The sequence below is a fragment of the Plectropomus leopardus genome, chromosome 17 (genome assembly GCF_008729295.1).
Source record: "Plectropomus leopardus isolate mb chromosome 17, YSFRI_Pleo_2.0, whole genome shotgun sequence".
In the NCBI taxonomy this organism is placed as follows: domain Eukaryota; kingdom Metazoa; phylum Chordata; class Actinopteri; order Perciformes; family Serranidae; genus Plectropomus; species Plectropomus leopardus.
The window spans coordinates 15,912,277-15,937,653 of record NC_056479.1 but is presented as its reverse complement, the minus strand read 5'-3'; the positions used below and the strand labels follow the sequence as shown (position 1 = coordinate 15,937,653).

The window sequence follows — 25,377 nt, the reverse complement described above, 5'->3', positions numbered from 1 at the left end:
AGTCTGTTGGCAGAACAAGCTTTCATTAAATATTAGCTAGAGAGGAAGTCAGCTATTTAACCTGCATTAATTTAATCCTTTTTGATTAATTTTCACAGCCATTCCTCATAATTTCCACTCTAATAATTGGCCAGCCTCATTTTCGCTGCTACTCTGCTGTGTCATTATCTCCAATTCGCTGTCGCTCTCTTTTGTTCTCCTTCTCGGTGAATTTTATTTAGCCTTTAACTCCTCTCACTCTCTCCCTCGCTCTGTTGTCTCTCTTGGCCCCTGTGGCTATGAGAAAAAATGGCATCATACCATGTGTTTCTCCATTACCCTGCATGTGTCTTAGCATCTACTATTTCTGTCCTGAGTTCATGCACTTCCAGTCATGATCTTAGCTGTCATGTGCATGCTCGGACTCAGATGTATACTATGCAATACTATGGAACACATACATGCACACATGTTATGCAGCTGTTTGGTTTCTCCACAAAGACATGCCAAGATGGCCTTGTGCTTTATCATAAACATCTAAAAAAATAACTCCTAGCCTGTGGACATGCTCTATAAAGGGCATTTTTTTTATCAGTTCAAACGGTGAAAATGGCCACCAACTGCAGAAACAGCAGCGTTTGAGCACACCCATGGATGGCAGTAGAGCGCTACAGAGCCCTGAGGTCACAGGGACAAACTCTGGGTGAGATAACAATACTGAGGCAGAAAGCGGCAAACACTAGCCGCATTTTCGCTGAGCACAAACAGGCAGCTACAGATTCACAGCTGAAACACACGATCATATTACACCTGAGCTAATTAAACAGACCTCCTTCATAATGATGCAGAGCTGTTTCGACTGAGGCAGGGAGGCCGTACACACACCGAGCCCCCCGCCTGAGCTCTCAAAGATGCTGCAGTCATCTGACTCTAAGAATACTGGCTATTTTTCTGAGTCATAATTCATTAATTAAATGATGGACGTGGAGGCCCACTTCCTTCTAAATATATCAAGATCAAAATCAGCTTAAACAAAGCGTGACCTCATTACCATGGCAGCTATTTAAATGGCATAAACAGGCTGTACCCCAGGGTTCAGGAAGGCAGACGCAGTGGTGTGCTTTCAACATGGAGTGTTTAATCTATTAACGGCTCCTGTGGGCCTTTGATTAAGGAAACTCATCTGGGCTTTTAAATTTTATAGTAGCGACTGAGACCACAGGAGGATTACAGAGTACACATGCATCGACCCCCGCACGCATAAAGTGCAGAGAACACATCCTATCGAGTTGAGTGTGTTCAATAATTCAAGCAGTGAGCGTTCACCACAAATGGAGTAAGCCCTCTGTCCCCCTCTGACCACAGAGACGATTGACGGTATATGATTCATGACAGGATAAATGTGGCATGCATGAAGACTTTACATGGGAGTCAATAACGTTGCATGTTCAGTACAGTTAAACAAGAGAAGGCACTATAATCTCCTAAAGACAATAAAAAAAACGTTATATATTATCTCTCTCTTGCGTTCACTTGTTTCAGTTTCTGTGTTTGCATATGCGTGCATTGATTTGTTTGTGTGTGTCAATGCCGTTCCGTATTTGTGCCTGCTTCCACAAGTTGCGCTTTCTCTCCACTGAGCTGTGAAATGTCCACAGTACTCTCTAATGGTGGTTGCCACAGTGTGGTGTGCGAGACCGGGTTGCGCTGTGACATGCACGTGATGTACAGTATCTCGGTCACAAGCAAAAGTAAGGAACCAAACAACCCAAAAGTGCTTGACCACAAAAATGTCAGTTAACAGGTGAGAATCTGTCCTTCCAGTGGGAACATGTGAGAAAGAAAATCAATATAGTAAGTGTGCCTGCCTGGCTGTATTGACTGTAATATCCTGTGGTAAGTCCATCCATTGCATTTACAGTAGAGCCCACAGAGCCCATCTAATCAACCCACAGTGAGGGGAGGCATTCATAATATATCACAAGGCAAGTCTGCTGATCTGAAACCAAGACTCATAATAGAGGGGTTTACCACGAAATAGTAATGGAGTAGTAGTAGAGTTTCAGCTTAAAATTGGCTGAAAAGCTTCTTTCACAGCTGGTTTGAATGGTGTCACTCTGTAGTCAATGTCAGTCTATTAGCGACACACATTCTCAGCTAAGGGAATACATTATCAGTGCTCTCTATCCAACTTGTTGAGCTGTAATGTTACATAAATGCCACCAAACGAAGCTATGCAAGTACAGAGGCGCTTACCGTAATGTATTGGGTTTTTGTTTGGGGTTTTTGTTGCCACAGAACAAAGTGATGCAGAAAATGTGAGTTTGCATATTGTTTTCTTTTACTCTTTGTCATTATACTGTTTGTTCTTTGGTCCATTTGTCCACACTGGCTTTAAAGGAAGCCTTCCAAAAAAATCACAGGTAGCATTATAGTTCACTGTATTATTAATCAGAATGACATTTACTTGCATATGAAATACAGTATAATTCCTTCAAACCATAACGTCACCATTCTGTATTGTGTTTTTTTTTTTTGCTTGGTCCTGTTTTGCTGATTTTACACTGCTGGTATATTAACACTGATAGAACAGCAATTAGAAAAACAAATGATCTATTTATATTCATCACAGATAACATTCAATTAATAACATTTATTTCACTTTAATTTTTCCAAAAACTGAAGTAATTTCCATTTGTGCGTCCTTATTCGTTCATTTTAATTCTGATCTTTTCATTCACTTCGGTAAAGAGAGTGCTTTTCTTTTTCAAATATATATGTCCTGCTCCATCTAAAGGGTCTTTGAGTTTTAAGACTTTAAAAAGTGCTCTATAAGTCAGACGTGTCATTATTATTATTATTATTATTATTATTATGAGATAGTGTCAGTATATGTACATTTAAATCTGTTGCATCAAGTGTAAAGATGTGTTAATTGTGCAGCAGTCAGTCAAGAAATATATATGGTAAAATAAATATATGAACTTGTAAATTCAAACACTAGTAGGTAGTAATTTCCTGTCAGCGTTCCTCTCTCGTTTTAATTGTTGCAACACTGCTGCTTTTTACTGTAATCAAAAATGATCTATCCGGCACGGATAGATCATTTTTAAAGGTCAAGTGTGTAGGATTTATTTGCAGAAAATGTATATAATATTCACATCCTTATTGTCATTAGTTTATAATCACCTGAAAATAAGAATCTGTTTTCATAACCTTAAAATAAGTTTTAAGAGTCAAATGAAAGTGCATCATTTGACTTGTTTTAAGGGAACATACATGATGGAGCCTGAAGGAGAAACATTTTTTACAATTGCACCATTACAGCAGATGGGGAATTGTAGATTTCTTTACAATAATCGTGTGTAAGTTTTTTCCTGAAATCCAGCAGCGACTCGACCTACCTTTTTAATTACTAACCAGAGAGACAGACAGTTGAAGAGGCAACATTGCAAAAATATTTGACATTTGATCAAGCAAACATGACATTGGAGAAATCCTATCTCAGTGTACTTCCTCTTAGAAGCTTCATGAATATATTGCTGGAACATGCATTCAAATTTTATTCATGGAAGGATTGATTGCTCTTGATTGCTCCCTTGATTACAATCTTAACAGTCCATGGGGGCTTATGCATTATTATTTGTAGGGTATTGGCATGAATGAACAGTATATGGTTGAATAGCTTCAGATGGCTCCGACAGCTCAATCAGGGGCAAGCAGGGCACCTCATTTTGCTTGAGGCTGGCTAAAGAAAAGGCCTGATCAACGCAATAGACAAGAACTACATGCAGCAATCAGCTGCCATGCATTCTGCAGCTCAGCATGGCTCTATCCACTGTTCTGCACCTATTCATGCCAACAGCAGCTGAATACGACTCAGTGCAGCACTTCCTGTTGTAAATGTGCCCAGTTGAATTGCCCACACACACGAAGGCGCTTGCACACACAATCATACAGATTCACACACACACACACACACACACACAATTACTATGATCATTTCCTGGCTACGTGACCTGATTAACAATGACCCACAAAACTCACACTTTCCTGGGTCCAGCAGCAGAAAGTCACAACCACATATTGACCTTTTTTACCCACCCTCCTAATCAAACATTCTCTCTGTTGCATAGGAAACGCTATTCCTGTAAAGGGAGTAATTACTGAGAGCAAATTGGGAGTCTTCAGCCCAGCAAAAAAGGTAGCTGAGGCTCAAAGAAAGCCTGCTAATTGAGACTGCCCCCCATGGCCACTCGTCTATTCAAAACGCCCTTCACTGAACTTGTGGTGCTGGCCTTGTCACTATCATCCAGAATAATTGAGGTTTTTTTTATCCAGATGGTAACTTTACTTCAAATAGCATCTCAGTTTACAACAGAACAGCTAATGAAACATTTCTGCATGCAAATATTTACACATCTGTATTAGGGCCCCGTATGGAATATCATTGTTGCTGCTGAGAGCATTTTTATGCTTCCACACTGGCAATAGAATGCCTAAAGAATGCTTAAAGAACACCTTGAGGTAATTTTTTTTAACAAAATGGCACAAACGTCCACTTGGACTCAACACTGAACTGATTAGATTTTGGTTGTCAAATATCAATATCACTGTGACCTTGTCCGTCTTATTCTCAAAAACATGTTATTTCACCAAAGTCATTAGGGAATTTCTTCAAATTTTGCAAAAACATCCCCTTGGACTCAACAATAAACTAGTTAGACTTCGGTAGTTAAAGATCAACGTTACTACGACCTTCCGTCCATCTCTTTCTCATTAACACAATATCTCAAGAGGGAATTTTCTCAAATATGGCACCAACTTCCACTTAGTTTCAAGCATGAGCTCATTTGATTCTGGGGTCACTATGACCTTAGGAAAGATATTTTTGGCCAAAATTCAAGAATTCATACTAGAATTATGACAAAATTTCACAGATATGTCAGGTAAAATGAAAGGATGATATTGTATATCCAAAAGCTCAAAGATAAACTCCACTGTGACACAATAATGTTTTGCAAACCACTTTTATGGCCATTGCTCAACATCATAACTCAGGAACTGAAGAGGAGACATTTGATCAGATACTTAATTGGATATCCACTTTGAAACTGCTGACTGTGTAGATCTTCTGTGCTGCCGGGTTGAAGATGTATGTGCAGCATAAGTGTTTAAGACCTTGTTGCTTCTTTGCAGCAACATCCATATTTGAAGCATTGTCAACTGTCATGACTACACATGAGACAGACATGGATGTAACCTGTAACTGCAACTTGACTGGTGGAGGCATCCAACCTACTGGAATTGGCCACTATTCAATTGTCTTATTACTGTAATGGCAAAATGCTTGGTTATACTAATGATGTATTTATCTATATCTGCAGAGATGCACCTAGTACCTTGTTAGATAACTAAAAAGAGACAACCTGTGAACAGAGTGTCTGTGTTTTCTCATTGGGGCTCTGTCTGAGTCATTGTTTACAAGTGTCACCCAGTCACAGAGTGAAGGTATCACCGTGATTAGCTAACCACTGTGGTAGGTTATACAAGTGGAAAACACTCCAAAGAATAACACAGGAGATAGACAAAATGGTAATAGAAGAGACTGTGATGTTTAGGAGAGGCAGCAAGATCGAGAGAAGCAGTGAGAGAAACCGATAAAGAGAGAAAAGGATGGGTGATGCATTTGAAACTCCCTGAGGTGATGAATTTACATCTTGTCTGTTTTCTGCCACGTCTGCAACAGCGAAACTAACAGGACCAGAGAGGAGTGGTGAGATCCTGCCAATTACAGCATTGACTGAGAGTTTGCAGCAGCCAATTGTGGAGGAAAATCGTAATGCTCCATGCTCGACATGGTCAAGAGCAAACAATGACCAGAACCCATCAGCTATAACTGTATATCGGTAATGAAGGGACAAAACCAGCCTGCGGTCTCGTGTCCAGCTTCTCTGTCGGAGCCCACACTGGAGCCTCCATTTGTATCCTCTGTCTTCAGGTCATTAATGCTCAGAGAAGCTGTAACATTTAATTAGGGACACATTATTAGTACAACGCAGGCACAGTGTGCAGTGGAGAGAAATCCCAAAACAGCCCCTAACTGAATATTACATTTACAGCCACATGGAGTTATGGGCAAAAATGGTTCGGAGAAACTTGTAGATAAACAAATTAGCTTGTCACTGTGTGCTTTTATGGAGTTTTGCCTTGCTGGTGGACAGAGTAGAAATAATTATTTGTATAAATAAACAGTCTTGTGTTAGCCTGTGTGCCTTGTGCCTCCCCCCAACACCCTGATGATGATTCCAGCCGTGCGATCTGCAAAGTCTCGGCAGCATTGTCAAAATGAGGAGCCGCTGATCCGTTCAGTGATTAAACAAACAAACAGACAGGAAAAAAATCAACAAACTTGAGAAAATGAGTCTACAGAGCAGAAATGAGAAGGCCATATGCTGGATATTATAAAGGGGTAATATTCTGCAGAGTTAGCCGAGTGTGAGATGAGAAGTATTGTGAGTGGGAAGGTGTTGGTGGGAGGGAGGAGGAGGCCCTGATGGTAACGAGTGGCCATAGAGTCTGGTGCTTCACCACAGGGGGTTGCATTGGATCATCAGGCTGGATCGCTCAGCAACAGATACACTGCTCATCAGAAACAAGAAAATAAACTGTGTGGTGAATGTGGCAACATGTCCTGCATTACCAATCTCAATTCAGCCGTCTTTCAAAATGCGAATTACATTGTGTGAGTTTGTGTGGAGGTTATACACAGACAAACAGCCGCTGTGTGGATTTCTATAAACAGCATGTCTGTGTCTGCAGTTCCCGTTGATGCAGGATGTTTCTGCATCGTGCTCTTCACTCTGAACACGACGCAGATCCATGGTGCTTAATGATGATATTTGTGTGCGCAGCCTGGGAGATACAATATCATAAAGGCCATCACTTGAATTAATATTCTATGCAGCGCAAGAAGGCAATGGGAGACAACTTTTCCCTTAAGGGGGCGCTTCCTTTGCCAATCGTTAACATAAATATTTTCATTTGGTGTCTTAAAGACATGGCAGTTGAGATCCACTGCTCATTCTTCCTTGGATGCGTCATTGTTGATTATTGCCTGATTGCCTCTGGTAAAATAGGCAAGAATGGATTCAAAATAAGATAAAACTTCATCATGGGAGATTAGAATGACAGAAATAGCCTTTAATTATGAGCTTAAATGGTTAACACATTGGGACATTTCTAAAACCCACAGATTAAATCACAAATTTGAATTTTAATGACACCTTTGCAAAGGTTCTCTCTGCTATGTTTATTTGTGTTAATCTGAAAAGACTTACATAAAAGGAGGACAGTCAGGGGTGCTGCGATGGTGTTGGTGGGGGCTAAGGGGCTGATTACCTATTACCCAAATGGGCCCCTGAAAAGCTTGGAATAAAAAGTTCGTTTAGGTTGCAATATATTATTTCTGAGTAAGAAGTGCCATAACTAAATTAAAATTGTCTAAATAAATAGTTTGAAAAAACTCAGCTTTGTTGGTGAAGGCTCTTTAAGGCTCCACCCACCCCTTAAAGGTCCTGTATTGTAAAAGTCAGATTTCCAAATCTTTTTATTTTTTCTTTTTTGATTATAAAGAATATATAGATACTGTGAAATTATGAAAACGTTCAGTCCACAGAGGAATGCACACAGAAAATTTTTAGAAACTGTTACTCTAAACAAGCTGTCAGGACTTCTGTGAAGTTGATGTGATGTCACAGCTACACTATTTAAATGAAGAAACTGCCACTACAGCCTTGTTACAGTCATTCCTGGCTGCAATGAGGGCACAAAGAGCGCAGATAGAGCAGATATGGAAGACCCAGAAACGCTGACCAATCAAAGCAGACTGGGCTTTTTTGGAAAGGAGGCTGAAAGAGACAGGTGCTAAAATTAAGCGTTCCAGACAGTGTGAATACAGGTATATTCAGGCGGACAGCATAAGAAAAATCTGTTTGTGTTTTTTTTTATTTAAAGCATAAAAATCAGCATAATATGGGGGCTTCAAAAACAAAAAATTGCTTAGGTCGTTCCTACGTGATTTTTCTCTAAATGCATTTAAAAGCTGAGTAAGTTTCTTCTTATAGTGATCGAGGACCAACATGCACTACTATGTTTTTACCCATGAAAGGGAAATCAAGGTTACAAGAAAAAAGAGGGGGGAGGGGTTCACAGAGACTACTTATGCATTGAATTTGGTGCTACACCCCTGACAATATAAACATATTAATCTGATCATTTTTAAATGTCCTCGGTGATGTTCTCCATTCACTGGCACTTCCTTAACCAACCAAGTGTACCCACGCACTTATTTCACAGTGTAAATGAGTCTCACTGTTTGCACTTATATCAGTTATATATTTATATTTATAAATATCGTTCCAGAACATACCAGGTAGAAAAATGTGCCTGACAAGTGAGAAGCAGTCCTATGTGGAGATCCCTGCACCAGCTCTCTGCATGTTGTTACTTTCACTGCGAGGAGTAAGAGATGAGAGCTGGGCCTGAGAGGGCCAGTAGCCCGAGGCTCTAAGGCTTAAAGAGAGAGACCTCTCCTGAATACCTATTCATCACATCGCTATTAGTGTGGCTGGAGCACTCAGCTCTGCTGCTCAAAAATATAACGAGGATTACTGCATGAGATCCCATAGCATAGTCTGACATGATAGGACTAACACTGCTGCCTGATGTACAGCCAAGCCACGACTTCAGCCTGCTCGCTCTTCTCACCTTGCGATGCAGCGAGATGCAGACGTGCATATCTTGCTACACATCCGCAGGCACACAAAGTCAATAGTAGATAAACAAGTGCAGACTCTAATCATCATGAGAGCAGGTTTTTATCAGAGCATGACGTTTCTTTTTTTCTCCCCCCTCCCACAGAAATGCCACGCGACATCATTTTCCTCTCTCATCTTGTCTGTCAACACTTCATCCTTTCTTCTGCTGCTTCCTGTGTCTCTCTTGCCCGAGCGACAGGATGCACATGCCATTGTTTTGTCACGGTCACGGCCGTATTGATTAAGCGATGTGGAGCTAATTAAAGACAATCTGCAAGGAGCGTCAGTGCTAGTCGGGGGAATAAAATCATGGTGACTGAGCGATAGGCCTCTAATTATTATTCTCCTTTTGGTTAGGATGGGGAGAGATAATAACCCTGCAGGCACATTCGGCAGGCACAGTCAGAAGGCACTCTCTGTCTATTTCTCCCTCTATCCCTGCCCGCAATCTCCAATTTTCATTTCCAGCAACTCCACTCTGTCTTTTCCTCTTTCTCTCTCTGTCTCTGACTCACTTTACAACCACGCCGGCCTGCTCAGCTGCTCCACTAGGCACTAATTCAAACTCAGTCCACATCCTCTCACTTTGTACTCTGACACTGCCCACCACCACAACATCTTTAGCATCTGTGTGCGTTAATACATGCATGCTATTTATGTAGATTAAATGCTGGTGTTCATTTGAAATGCACATTAAGCCTTTTTAATACAGTACAATATGTTTCTTTGCTGTACTTAATACGCGGTAACATCGTTTACATGCACATATGCACACGCATTGCCAAGAGTATTACTGAGGGACTAGAGCTTTCTTTTAGACTATAGAAGAAATACATTTTGTTCTTTGTACTGGCTGTCTTTTTGTGTCTGAGGCTGCAGATTATTGAAAAGAGAGGTGAAACATGCTGCAGACAGAGAACTTGAGGCAAGCTCAAGGCCATTGTTTCAAAAACATGTTTTGTTTGTATACTGTAAATAATCAAAAGGGCACATTGAGCAATGGATTCATGGTACTGCTGGATACACAGGGCTCACTCACAAGAAAACTTCTTTTCCACTAATACGCTTATCTACATTTGTGCTCTCTGATCTATGAAAAATGAATGCGAAAAGTCAGCGTGTTACATCATTTTCCTCCAATTTAGTGTAATCCATCAAAGCTAGATCAAATTTCTTTCAGTAAATGTCATCAATGCTACAGATATCCTTCCTTTTTACTTATTCTTTAATAGTCTGCTCTCTCTCTCCTGCTTCCAGATGTGGTGTTCACATCCTGTGTTACACACTGCTATGTCTGTGTGTGTTTTGTAGACTTGGAGGAATCCCAGGGGTTTAGAATCAGGCAGAATAATGTAACGTAAGCTGGTGTTCCTTCCACTGGAGCATCTTGTTATCTCACCTCTCCTACATGTAGTGTCTCTATCAAAGGACCTCTCTACCTTGCTCACCGTGGGCCTGCAGAGAGCAGCTCTGCCAGCCTGCTTGATATGCAGCAGTGTCTGGTGGCTGCTGGGCTCCCACGCCTCCCTGACTGGAGCCTTTAAGCCTTGGCGCAGTCAGAGAGAGCCTCCCTCATCAATGGCCCTACTGAGTGGCTGTGACAGTGCCACGCGGAAAACACATCGATTAAATGGTTCCTCTTGCCACCCGCTTCTGCCGCGGCGCATAGCTCTCATCCTTCATTCCCCCAAAATGAAAGCACTGCAATTGAGTTAGCTTTCAACATGGGAGGCAATGCTGTCACACTCACGCATGGCGGCGAGGAGAGGATTCTCTGGAATAAAGGTAGCAAGGAACATGTGGAAAAGGAGGAGAGGGAGACAAAGAGGAGAGAAACATAAAAGAGAGAGAGAGGTAGTAAGAGAGAAATAGGTGTAGTACAGTCGGAGTTCAAGCAAGATTTACCCTTTCACTCTTGTATTGCCTCTCATTCAGTGTCAATTGCTGCTACAGCTCTCCGTAACATGAATGTGAGTAATCTGTAATTAACTAGGGCTTTCAAAGAGAAGCTTACTAAAAGAATTTCACACAAAAACCGAACCTTTCTCGGGATTGTGCCAATGCTGTCCAGCCATGTGATGGAGCAGGTAGAGGCAGAATCTTATGTGTGGTGTTTGAGAATGCATAACGCTCTCTGATATAGGATGTGTGTCTTTCGATAAAAAGCGGGGAGATGTGAAGAGCACCGTTCAAGTAGCAGCTTGCCCAATCTGCTCAGTCTTATGAAAGCTTTTGTATCAGAGCGGGAAGAGGAGCTCTAGGCGCAACAGCCATATTTATATTCCAATCTTCTACACAGAAACCCACATTGCCAGGCTCATAAAAGATTCATCGAGCAGGGAAAAGCAAGGTCGTACAGAAAACTGGTCAGGAGGTGCCTGCTGCAATGCAAAAAAAGAGCAGATGGACGCAAAAAAAAAAAAATCTGTGGGTAAGTCCCACGGTGGCAGTTACTAGGGTAACGTGTGTTGTTGCCCTTATTACTGGTGGCAGTGTGTAGAGCATTGACCAGATGATCAAGCGTGTCTGTGCTCTAATTGGCATCTGTCACTCATACTATAATCTACGACAGGCTTAACAGCCTCAGCCATGTTTGGTGGGATTGACTCAGTGCGTTATTTGGTTCTTTGTCTGCTGTGGATCCTGTTGCTGACATGTTTGTGAACTAGAGAGCAAAGGGGAGACAGAGAGAGGGGGAGACAATGTTTGTGTGTGTGAGCGACTGCGCGTGCATGTGTGTGCCTGTTCGGGGTGTTGTCAGAGAAATGTCACTCTTGCTTAGAGTCACAGACATAAACCTCTGGGAGTCCTGCACCCTCCAGCACACTCACGCAGAAGGAAAGAGAGAAAGTGGGGGAAAGAATGCAATATATAGGGATGATATTCATCCCACCAGTCAAGCTGATCCCTCCATACACCGTTGACAGCAAGCATACAAATAATATCCTATACTTTATACGAGCACACCAAATCTTTTTGAAGAAATTATTTGTGCATCAGTCAGTCATGGTGAAATTGTCTGGAAGAGAGAATTAGGGTTGAAGGGGACGCTACCGGCGCAGGGGACACATGTAAATCTTCTTTTCTTTTCTCCTGCGTGTATAAAAAAATAATCAGTCCCTCAGTGTACAGCTGGCTGCTGGGTAGCTGCCAGGTTAACCATGTCTGTATAAATGACAAAGCTCTAACAACTGTATTCAGCACTGAGTCCCGAAAGACCTTAAAGACCTTTCTAATGACGATTATGAGCTGCCCTAGAGTCAGCCAGCTCAGTCCATGGGATCGCTAATGGTCATTTTAGTACAGCAGGCCGCTGGGTTTTCAACAAGACAGAAAACAGCAACAGAGGTCATTTAGAGCCCACACAACCCTGCAGCAAAAGTAGTGGCCCGTCTGTGGCTCTGAATGAGTAAGTGGTCATTTACAACATGGACTAAATACCAAGGTTACCAGATTTTACTGTCTGACTTTGACAACCTCAGTTTAAAGCAAAAATGTCCCCTGTCTGCTGAAATATCTGCAGCGTTTTCAGAGTTTCAACAACAAATGTAACACGCAGATGACAAGTAAGTTTAAGTAAGCCTACTGAACATACTAACTGTATGATTTTAAATGTTATAATGCAAGGAATATGGTTTCATCTGTAGGAGTGTCAGTTCGGAAGGAATGAGAGCCACTGTGACATTTATTCAAAAATGCTAAAAATGGCTGCTGTGAAATCTGCATGTTGCATAGAATACCAATAATTCAACATAATGACATTTGGAATGTTGACACCCTCTCCACCTTTAAATCCCGTATGAAAACGCCCCTTTTCAAGCTGGCATATTCGGTCTGATTTTATGGTGACACACGCATCTAGGTTGCATTGATGATGAATTCCATATAATGATTTAATACCTCGTTTTTATGACAATGATTTTGTTGAGTTATTATATTAACTTTTTATTGATAACTGTTTAACTTAATGATCTATGGATGCATTGCTGCTTGAATTTAACTGTCTGGTTAGGTGTCTTTAAATGCCTTGAAAGGCTCCTTTAATTTAAAAAAATCGAAGTGCATGTCAAATATTTTTTTCCCAAGATGGTTTCTGTCATTTAAAGTTGTTTTTTCCACCCTGATGTTTGTTCAAGTGTTCATTTTTGTGTTAGGTTTGGCTTTAATTCATTATTTGATGCTATATAAAGGGGGTTTGATGCCATGATTGACAGCTATATATGACAATCAGTGTGATTGTGATCAATGGCACTGCTTGTGATTGGTTGGATGGGTGTATCAGCAACTGCAGAGATTTCTCCTGCTCGGACTCTGGCACCAAATGATGTCAGTAGCACAAGATGGTAGCGCCTGTGTTTGGGATATTGTAGCTTCATTTTTGTACAGTGAGAGTAACTGAAGAGGCATTGGCCATCTTTAAATAAAGTCTATGATTCACACCAGCACTCGGGCGTGTGTTTGCAGGTTGCTAATAGCATTAATTACATGCTTAAATAGTAACAACTCTGATTTATCTAACCAAGGAACCATAGGCTGCCAGATGGGCGAAGTGATACCTTTTTTAGTGACCAAGTTTGTTGCTGCTTCATGAAAATTTGCCACCATCACAGATCAATATTTCATATATATCTTATATCTCTCAAAACGTACACACATGAGCTGCGGCGCTCAGTCCGTGTGTCTCTGTCCTCTGTCCTTGTGTTGCCATAATGCATGCATAAAGCCGGTGGTATGGACCTCGGGTTCAGGTGTTTGAATATGACGCCCAACCCTACTACTACTACTACTACTACTACTACTACTACTACTACTTGCAAGTAGTGTGCCTTTTATGCCTGTTTCATAAGCTTGTGTTCTTTGTGTTTATGCTAGTAATATGCTATTATGTTGGAGTGTAAGAGTTAAATGGCTGGATATAGATCACAACACTGAAGGATCTAGAAACAACGCAAAATGAACCACTGCCTCGAATCTTTGCATGTATACTTCTCTTTAACTTTCGCTCAACTGTATGGTAGAGCAAATTTTGAGTCATCTTAATGAAAAATGTATTGAACTTAAGTCAACCTTACTGAGCCATATCATTCAATTCAGGTATGTTATTAAAAAAAAAAAATCCACTGGATTTCATTGTGTCTTTACATAGTTTGCCTTTTCAGTTTGCCTCCTTCAGGAAGTTAGTAACAAAAAATGTGAAGACATGCAGCTCTCTGATGATGATTTTTCACCATTTCAGAGGTGTTTTTTGAATAACTGCAATGGTAAATATCCCAAATAAATATGCAAAAATAATACTTGCACTGGCAATACTACTAATTTCATGGTAACAATGACTTCTGACAGTAACAGTAAATGGCCTCAACAGTTTGGAAGAGGTCTGTATTTAAAAAATAATGGGGACTATAAAAAAAGAAAAAGAAGATAACAAAAAACCATAAATGGTTAAAAATCTATAGAGTGCCACAAAACATAACACCGCAATACTCAAGTGTATCTTACACGCCTAATATAAACCCATATGGAAGGACATTCTAGTTTGAAAGGTATGGCCACACAGGGGCTCAACCATGACATGGACTCAGTGTTACACCATGAGTCAGGGCGCTGACCTCACACACTTCTCCACTCGGCCTTCCATCTGTTAACCAATTACCACGCAGGCCAATTGCCTGCCTTCGTGCCTCATCCAAGGCACTGCAGTAGTAAAATCAGTCACCCATTTCACGAGGGCCGCACCACAAAAAGAGCTCACTGCCATCATCACAGGCTAATATCACCCCTGTGTGAGTCATGAACAGACCACATTTAGAAAACTGACCCAGAAACAGGTACAGCATCATCACAAACCAAACCACTCACACTGGCACACAAACCTCCCCATCCACTGAAAGACACACACACCAACTGCCCCTACCACACGTACACATACTGTACTGAAGAGGTACAGCTTTGACTTTCTCTAACTCCTTACCACATGTTTCACACTCATCCTAACTAAGTCAACCTTAAAAAAAGGTCTAACCTCAAGAATTGATGGTTAACCCTCTGAGAACCAAGTGTTTGCACTCAGATGCCTCATGAGTCCACACATTGTCACTGTGTGCAAGCATTACGTGTACCCATAAACACACACACACCTCTGATGATGAAGCAGTGGGCAGCTTGAAAGCACATCAGACATTAAGATGAGGGAGTGAACAGCGGACACAGCACAAAGGCTCAACAGCTCTCTGCACCCCAGCCCCTCTTTCTTAAGCCGCATCTCTTTTATGAAACAGATCTCTTTACGGTGGTATGATTCTGATTCGCACAATGTGGTATCATTATCGTGCACTGATTCAAGCTCTAACCTAATCAGTCATGACACAAGCACATACTATTCAATCTCTTCAAGCAGCACTGAATCAAACATAATGCAACCTCATTATCTGTGGCTGATTGTGAAGCAGCACCTTTGTATATTAATGGGGAAGTGCATGAAGGTGGATGCAAGCAGAGTGGCTAATCTAACCCGGCCCGCTCACTTACTCACCCACATAGTGCTCGAGATGATTGTTAGTGACTGACAGGCAACACAGAAATTCAGTTATGTGGGTTATCTTATTCAACAGAGCAAAAAAACATGTGAAAATGACGCTCAGCTTACATATTATTAATGGCATGTGTTATGGAAATGCCGCTCATATTACAAGTATGCTTGAAAAGTTAAAATACAGGTAGTGTAAAAAAATATATGACGAGTTTTTCACATGCTATAAACAAATTTGAATGATAAAATAAGTTTCTATTTGCACAGGGGTGAGAATAGTCACACACAAACCGCGATTTGGCTTTACACTCATTCTCACTCATTCAACGTATTACTATGAATCCACTTCATGCTGTGATTGGCTAGTACTTGTCACATGGAGAAGGACATTGTCATGGTTGGAAGTGTTTAGGAGTAGGGCAAAGAGGTCATGTTTGAGGCAAATATTAGCCCATGTCAGATATTCTCTGAGATCGAAATGGCAAATTTACGAGACAAAAAGTCACAAATGTGCAGCTAGAAAGTCAGGTGACATGTTATAAAGAGCGACACAGTTCATGGCGTGAGTAAGATGTGGTGGGTGAGTGGGTCAAGCATAGTGAGTCAGTGTTGGCTTATTATTTTTAGACCTACACTATTTTCATTTTTCAAGATATGTGAAGCTGCTGAATCAGATTGTGTGCATAAACTTTTATAATTTTTCTGAATGTTTTAATGTTACCAGGGTGCCCAGGAATAGACATATACGCTAAGCTTGGGTGGTATCGTTTCGTACAGTCAAACCTTCCTGGCATTACATTGAGGCATTCGGTATATAACGGTATTTGTGTAAAAAAGAACATAAAAGCTGAGCTACTGGTGACTGAAGTCATTGTAGCATGCCATTGTCTTGCCCACAATCAGTGTACTTAGACAAGTCTCGTTGGGTTTAAAAACTTTTGTCCCATAGAAAAAAGACAATAGATAGGTCCTTCTGCTGGCTGACTTACTGACACTTGTTGCCTTGATGGATATCAAAACACATCAATGGGCTGAACAGAGATGATGCGCTGAATAAAATCATATGGCTGATAAACTGCTTTTGGTGTTGGATGTAGAAAATGTTATATGTAGCAATACTCACAAGCAGGAGCGGTCAGAGGCATTTTTCTTTTTTATGTTATTTCCATCACTTGCAGTCGTCATCTTTCTCAGCTTATCAGCCTATTCCACTAATAGCGACTGACCTCTTTTTGTGCGTGTTCTGCACTACATAGCTTCAATACAACATGCCCATATCATTTTAATAGTAAAGAAGCATCTGAATGTTTAATTGTATTTAAAATAATATCTTATACTCTGGTATACCATATTATTTTGATACTGCCGGAGCTGATTTTACATCCAAGTGCAAATAGCCACTCCAACAGGTTGCAAATAGCATTGTTGGTGACTGACACCTGGGTACAAATAGCATCTGCCTTTCAAAAATGTGCAAGTATATGAAATTAAGTTCCAAATTGTGAAAAATAAGCAGCATTCTCTGCTCTGAGACACTGGGGGCATGTCCACTGAAGGAGCAGAAATGAAGAACGAGCAGGTGTGAAGCAACAGACTGTTGTTAGCAGCTAGCTCAATAGCACAAAGCACATGCATCCTGACCCAAAAAATAAGTTACTGTGCAGTGTTCAGCAGCTTATAGCAGCTAACGTTGGTATACAGCACAACAGTGAGCAATAACTGCTGGTGGGCCAGGTAGCCGATTTGATTTAAAAAAAAAAACCTAAAAGGTGCATTCCCAACGGTTATTTTGCTTGCATTTAAATGATTTTGGCATTGACAGAGTTTTCATTCATATATTTGTTAGATTGAAAAAGCTAAGAGAGCTTTTTAGAAATATGCGATACCTTGTCAGTTTTTCACGTTATTAGTGTTACAAAGTCATACAAATGATTGAGGACTTTTCATAAATTTTACAGTAACATACCGTATAATAAGACAACACTGATGCTATGCGCCCTAATGTTAGTTTTTTTAGAGTCAGGGAGGGGTTATGTTGAGAATAGCTCCAGTGTGTCATCAAACCAAGATTTCAGGCCTGTCCAAAAATCCTGGACACAAAAACGAATAACAGTGAATACCAGTTTAACTCCACAAGGGAGTACTGTATAGTTCAGTCTTTTCACATGTTTTAAAAAAGTATTTTTTTAACATGTATAATGTGTTAGGAGAGAGGGCAGACATCAATATCATTACATGAAAAAGTTAATGCTGCGTGAACTACATGCAATGAAGTAATGTCCTTGTATTAGATTCAAAGTTGTACGCTTAGCTTGACCTTTCAAGGGCTTGTGTGGTCACACAATGTTAGTAATTCAGACAAGCACTGGACCTGTCGTAGCATAGCAAGGTGATTTTAACAGTTGAGTGTGTGTCTTTGCCTCTCACTGGCAGATTTACACCCCTGCTCCCGCAGCTTTTCATTTGTTTAATTCTCTAGGTGGAGGTTAGGCTGCTGCTTGGCAGAGCACACTCTGTCCAGCCAGCCACCTAGTGTCCTTCCTCCTGGGAAACGTGGACTCACATCTCTGTTCCTCTTTGACTGTCATCCAGCTACACTGTCTCATTCATTCCTCCGTATTTATCAAAGCTTTTAACAGGTAGGCTCACTGATAATGATGGCAGAGGGGACATTTTTTTAGAAGTATTTTCTAGAGGGTTTGACAAGCTTCAGTGTTTTGGTAAGACTGCTGTGTAACAGGCTTTTGGCATGGAGACAATGACAGAAATTTACCACAAGTGGCTCGATTATAGCCATGTCTGGGGAAGGGCTGTTATTGTGAGCATGCTGCTTTGCTCTCATTGGACTGGCACCAGGAAAAGAGATTTTTGGCCAAAAGGTCACTGCCAGGTCGGTGGACTGTTTAAGTTTGTCTCAGTTGGACATTATCCAACCCAGCTGTCTATGCTGCCTGACTCTGATTGAACCGTGGTCTGTCCTTGTTGTCCTCACAGGCAGAGACATTGTAGGTAGCGTTAGTATTAGGTTAGCTACCTGCTTTACATCTCTGCCTGTTTGTGTAGAAAATCAGACCCTTTTACATGTCAAGTTTGTTAATTTGCAAATTCAATTAATTTGAACAGACCTTCTGGGAAAAAGCCCAGGGATCCGATGTGTCATGAGCCCCCGCAAATTACAAATTACCAAACCTCAAAATGAGACACAAACAGACCACAAGAGACACAAAAGGACCACAAAGAGACAAAAAAGACCACAAAGAGGCATAGAATAACAATAAGGAAACACAGAAAAACAACACACATAAAAAGATCACAGAGACCCTAATTAAAAAGAGGACAACAAAGAGACAGAGACTGAAAAATGACTACCAAGAGACACAAAAGGACAACAAAGAGACACAAAATGACTATAAACTAACACAAAGGACAACAAAGACACAAAAATACCACAAAGAGACAAAAATGACTACAAAGAGAAGCAAAACAACAAAAAATAAAAGACACAAAGAAAAACAACAGACATAAAAAGATAAACAGACACAAGATGACTATAAAGTGGCACAAAAAGACATCCAAAAAAGACAACAACAAAGATACAAAATTACCTCAGAGACACATAAGGACTATAGTCTAACACAATAGTCTAACACAATAGTATAACACAAAACAGCCACAAGAGGACACACAATGACTAAAAAAAAGACAAAGACACATAAATAGCCAAAAAAAGAAACAAAACTACCAAAAAAGACACAAAATTACCACAAATAGATATAAACAACCACAGAGACACAAAATGCCCTCACAAAATGACTACAAAGACGCACAAAACAACCCCAAATTGACAAAAAATTGTCGAAAACAGACACAAAACAACCATACCTACAAAGAGATACAAAACAAACACAAAAAAGAGGTATAACCACCACAAAGTCTGTGTCTTGCTCCTATAGGAAAGGTGGTAGGGCTTTCTGCATGGCTGTGCCCAGGGGAGCAGTGTCTCATAATTCACCTTAGATACTGACATCTAGCTTAAAAAGTCTTTTTTAAATTTTTTTTTATCAAAGCTATGCTTTTATTTGCATCAATAAAAGCATCTCAATTCATTGACACTTAAATTACAGCACTAAACTACTGTATAATTAACTCAATGTAAATAAACTAAATGTTTCTGCCAAATGATGTTTTAAACAGCAGCGTGATTTACAAGTGCTCACTCCTTTACAGTACTTTCCTTTTAGCTATAAATCGACCCGGGCTGGGTGAGTTTCTGGTGCAATCATCACACCAATCTAGGATGAGGAAACAGAACTTAACAAGGCCATAAAGAGTTGTCTGTTCAAAGTGATTGTTTATCGTGATCCCTGGTGAGACAAAGGATCAAGTAATTCACTGAAAAATCTAGCCAATTGCTTACACAGGTTCTGACTCTCTCTCTGAGAATGACAAGCAATTAGGTTTTCTCCCCCACTGCACTCGCTGTTTGAGCAGAAAAACACCAAAGCAAGTGTTCATTTCCATCACTCTCAACCATGCTCGTGTTGGGAGTCTTCAAGGCCAGACATCTTAAACCAATAACTGTATTCCTCTGGCGCTCCCTTGCACCAGTGGGACAACAGCATTTGTTTCTGCCTCTAAACCTGAATCTTTCAAGTACATTAATAAATCTTTATGTCTGACAACTTCAGCAGAATTTGCGCAGCTACAGAAAACAAGACAAAGAAATCTTTTGTCCCCTTGAACAAAATCACCATACCTCTCAGTCGGGCTCCAGCAAGCTTTTTTAAATCAGTTTGATGGTTGGACAGGAATATTAGTGGGACACACATTTTTGGAATTTGTAAAATTTCTTCTGAATACAAAATCATTTGAGAACGTGACCGATATTATTCAAAGTCTTTGTTTCAAAGAACTTATAATTATTCATGAAGTTTCAGGGCAACTGACAACAACTGAATTCAAACCTCATTTTGTGCTAAAGATGATATTTCTTGTGATCCCTGTTTGTTTATTAAACTCCAGAATATCTGAACATCTCATTGTCAGTTGTGTATCACCAAATTCTCCATGCATATGCATTATCTGTAGCCCCTTTTACACTGCCTGGTCAAGGGGGGACCATCACCCAGCTATGCTGCCTCACCACCTCACGGCCTCACAGCCTTGCAGTTCTGGTAGGATTGCGGAATGGGGAGACAGAGTTGTCCTACCTTTAATCCAACATGACAGCACTGAACAGCTCTCTATACAAAGGAAAATCGTCAGGATGGGTTTGACGTTTTGATGACATGTTATGTGTGCAACCCACAGCAAGAATTTTAAAAAGCAATTAGCAGTTAGTAGCTAACTCAAAGAGGAAGAGCAGTGGCCATTAGTGCCCACATATTGGGAAAAAATTAGCTCCATACCCTGCGGGCAGAGAATAAAATCAGCCGCTGTTTAACAAAGACGGTAAATTATTGTTATAGCCATGTTAATGCTATTGTTATTGTTTAGAGAGCGCTGCCGATGCAGATGTTATATGTCACACTAAAGTGCTAATTCTATTGTGTTAAATGTCATGCCTGTCATTCCTCTTTCAATTCCACAATGCGGGCATGCTGTCTACAATCACACATTGGAGCAGAATGAGGCTGCTGTCTTTTGGTTCTGTGTAAAAATGCAAAGGTGGCAAGAAGAAAGGACTTCAAAGCAGCCCTGTAGCATGATCTCTGTAGAAAGGGCTTTTCCTTTTTTTCTTTCCTTCTTTTCTTCTTTGAATACCTGATTTCTCTTTGTTAGTGACGGACATGAAAGTGTTTGTTAGTACTTCAGCAGGATACAGGGTCTAGCTGCACAAATCCTTGTGCAGGGGGTGAACTAAACCATTTTACATCTTTAAGGGAATATTTAAGTAATTATTCAACAAATTTTGATTAATTTATGGCACTAACAAACAAAAAATTGCCCCCCCCCCAAAAAAAACTTTATAGTCCAAACTTTTCAAAGCCCCCCGGGACACCCCTGCACTTTGTTCACATTATTTTAATTCACCATTTTAAATCCTAGTATAAATGCACTAAATGGATTATCTTCCATTTCTAAGATGAATTAGGTTGTGCATCAGAATTTCTGCTGTTGCTTTAAATTTACGTTATGAGCAATCAATACAAAGCTATTAATATTAATCAGACTAATGAAAAGATGCTGAGTTTCACAGAAAATTATGCCAACATGCTATAATTTCCAACTCCTGACTGATGAGAGTCATTACATGTAGTTTTTTTCATGCAATATTTTGTATTTGTAAACCATTTTCCGAAATGATGCACATTAAATAAGGTCTACACCTTGCAGAATGATTATTTACACCATGCAGAATGATTGATAGCACAGTTGTCCCTGAATGTCTGGTACTTTTAAAGGAGATGAGTTGCTTTGGGTTAATTTGGAATAAGTCTTTATTTTTGAAACATCTTGAGTACAATTTGACAAAGTCACTTTAAAAGAATTTACAGTGCCTTTAGGCTTTTTTTCAGTCTGATGGAGTAAACTATAAAGTATGTGGGTGTATGTTAAAGGAACACACATACACACACACACACACACACACACACACACACACACGCACGCACGCACGCACGCACGCACGCACACACACACATTCACACACACACACACACAGCAGGGTGTCCTGTCATGCATGGCACTCCATAGATGGATGCCAAGGTCAAGCAGGTGCCCATCTGTATCAGTAGCACTAAGGACCCCTGGGCTTTATGGGTACTTAACAAACACATGCAGTGAACGAACAAGTGCATCTGTCTCATTAAAGCCCTGTTAATATTTCATACTGGTGTGTGCTGAGACTGTGACTGAAAATATGTGGATATCTCAACTCAGCTGGTGGGAAGCGTTACCCTCATTGCAGCAGATATGCAAGAAGTCATCAATTCTTTATGTTTGCCATGCAATCTTAGGGAGGCTGGTAGCATCATATTTTCTTTTCAGACCTCTAAATATTTAATGTAAACACTTACAACAAATTGTCCCCCAAGGCCAATTACAGTATGAAGTCAGTGAAGAAAGGGTTGAGATATGATATTACATCATCAGGTACATTGTCAGTGTCACATTTGCAAGTGGTGAATGGCAACATATATCCCGCTTCACGTATTGAAGAACATCCACGGTGCTGTGTCAATTGACAAGTTGTGTAATTTACCATTTTTTTTACTTAAAGTGCCAGAATTAGTTATTTGGTTTGATTTTTAAACTTGTTGTCGGTTGAGGTTTAATTGGTTATTAGGCATCAGGAAAGTTCATAATTAACTGAGGGGAAAGGAGGTTAAAGAGGCACAATTGGTTCGCTCTGATACCATCTGTGCTGTATATGTTATACTTTGAATCTGACACACAGATGTACAGTACAGTATTCTCATCAGTGTAGACTGAGAGCATACTGTATCTTCTGTTAAAGGTCAACTGCAGTCTCCACCTGCCCTGTGGACATGTAGACATATAAAACACTAATGTATGCTGCAACATACGGCCTTTACTCTGTCTGTGTTACAGCATTTTCCCCAGTCTGTTACATTTAATGGGCCACATCTTATTTGACCATATCAAATAGACAGATGTAACCATGGTTAAATGTGTGAAACAAGCAGCAACTCCTCATAATTCAGAAACAGAAGCTGTCAAATGTGTGTAATTTCTTCTTTACAATGACTTGCATGAACAAAGGCATAGGTTTTGTTTCAACATAAGGTGGGGACACATGAAATGGGAGTTTGGGGGTCCTTTCCCAGGAAATTTTAAGCATCAAACACTTCAATTCCTGCATTCTTAATAATGTTTATGCACCAATATGTGCCTTTTCTGCACTAATTTGTAGCTAAAATGTCTTTAATTTCATAGAAATAAAGTCCTCTGCGCCTGTTGTGTTTGTATTGGAGAATACATATGTTCTTAATTTTGAAGGGGACCCCTGAAATCTACTCTCATGTGGACCTCAGAGATGAAACAACTGGTGAGTGACCACACAGTTCTCATTCACTGTTATTTTTCATCTCAAATATATTTTTAATATACAATATTTTGTTCATAAATACTTCTCATTTATTTAGCATCCTTAAAGATTTAATTTTCAGTGTCGTTTTCTTGTAAGGCCCCACGATCTGTCTGGTGGCCTTTGCCAAATGGTGACACTCACCGCCAACGTGCGAGGAGGCGCTGTCTGTGGTGCTAGATTGACTCAGACTGCTGTTTTTAACCGAAGGCGCGACACGGTGCTGTCCGTGGTCCTGAAAATAATGCTGCATGGAGCTTAAGGTGCGAACCGGCGCCGTCCAACATACAGATCATCCTCTATTTTACGCACTCATAAATATCAGCCAGATTGTATCTACTTTATCAGCAGATCTTATACTTTGTAAGCTGTCGTGGCTCGACGCTGCGTGCCTGCTGACCAGCTGAGCCCACTGCGAGTTCAAATGCTCCTGCCTCGACTTAAAGCTTTTCTGGGTCAAATAATTTACCGTCCTTCACTTCAATTTACAAGTTTCACATCAAAGCACGTCATTTTTTACCGAAGCTTTTTTTTCCCCCGAGTGCCATGCACACCACGCACTCAGACACACGTCACACATCTCCACGATCTACAACCATTTGTTGTAATTACACATGGGCTCGCAATCACAGCCACAAATCACATCGAGATCCTGTAGACAAACTGTCAGTGTTGTTCGTGGCATCGGTTCCTTCAAGTTAATCAAGTTATCTGGGGAGCCCCTGGACCTCGCTGTCTGTCAGTGATGTGGAGGTAGATAGGAAGGTCTGCAAACAACGACCTCCAGGGCATCAAAGGTATCGCAGCCCCCGGAAATCAGTTATAATATCAAGGGAAAACCTTACTTTATATTCATACTTTTCTCTTTAGAACATTGTCATCAGCATAATTTATTCCACTTATTGTAATTTATACTACAAATCCGACAAGACTGATTTCAGGCTGAAAACGTGTGAGTTCGATGATTCAACTTCAGGAGGATTCGTCATTAACTGCAACTCTTATTTTATTATTTTCACGTCTTCCCTGAAGTTTCTTGGCTCCTCATCTGCACGCTATTGCATATACTGAAATGAGAACTAGCCTGTAGCAATTTCCTAGTTAACACTGCAACATGCATAGTCTTTGCACATCATATTTCCCGTCATTTTAAACTGCAATCCAGCTCTTGCTAAGCCGCTGGTTCTTACTTAAAATTATTCATATTTGTAAATTCATATACAGGCGGTCAGCACTGCTTTGCGAACTTTTAAACAATGCTTATTCATAGCGTGCGAGCGTTCGTGCCGGAGTCCTTACCTCAACGGGCATGACAGCTAACATCACAAGCAGGAACATGGCACTGAAGAGATGCATCCTAGTCGAAATGATAGCGTCCCAGCCGACACCAGTTCCCGCAGCTCTCCCCCCGTTCTTGTCCCTTTTACTGGGGCGGTTTCTTCAGACACAGAGGGATTCCTTTAATGCTGTGTCGGCTGTGCGCCACCAACCTCATCACCAGGACGCACGCACGGCAGCCCTCTCTGGCTCGGTATAAAGCGACCAGCCGCGTGTCTTGCGTGGAGCATAGACTCTTTTTTTGCGGGTAGGGTAAAAAAGCAAAAGCTCCCAATTCCTCCCCAGTGTGGAAAAAAACTCCCTTAGATGCTGTAATCGGGCAAAGCGGACAGTCCGCTCCGTCCTGCGAAACAACTGCGACTGAGCGAGAAAGAGCGGAGGAGAGTCGCAGAGGTTGGAAGGTGACTGCTGTGCTTACAAGGTGCCGACGCTAGGAGCAGCACGTCAATGTGCCAGCCAGGAGCCCAGTCACAGAAGTACCACCACTCTTTGACGCAGCCAAGCTTGGCCGTGCGTGTGTGTGCGTGCGTGCGTGCGTGTGTGTATGTGAGTGTGTTAGAGAGAGAGAGAGAGAGAGATGCTTGACTGACAATATTCTTGCTCCAGTGACTGAAAGACATACCAAATAAATAGACAGATAGATAGACAGACAGACAGACACA

At 40.8% G+C, this 25,377-nt stretch overlaps 1 protein-coding gene across 1 annotated transcript in view; it reads right to left on the bottom strand.

The window, feature by feature from the left end:
• The window catches only part of olfm2a (olfactomedin 2a), a 57,492-nt gene extending 32,376 nt beyond the window's left edge, over positions 1–25,116 (bottom strand). Inside the window, exon 1 of the mRNA XM_042505254.1 lies at positions 24,677–25,116. Within this exon, the coding sequence (XP_042361188.1) occupies positions 24,677–24,733 (57 nt within the window). The 5' untranslated portion in view covers positions 24,734–25,116. The remainder of the gene's footprint in view (positions 1–24,676) is intronic.
• Positions 25,117–25,377: the final 261 nt, after the last annotated feature.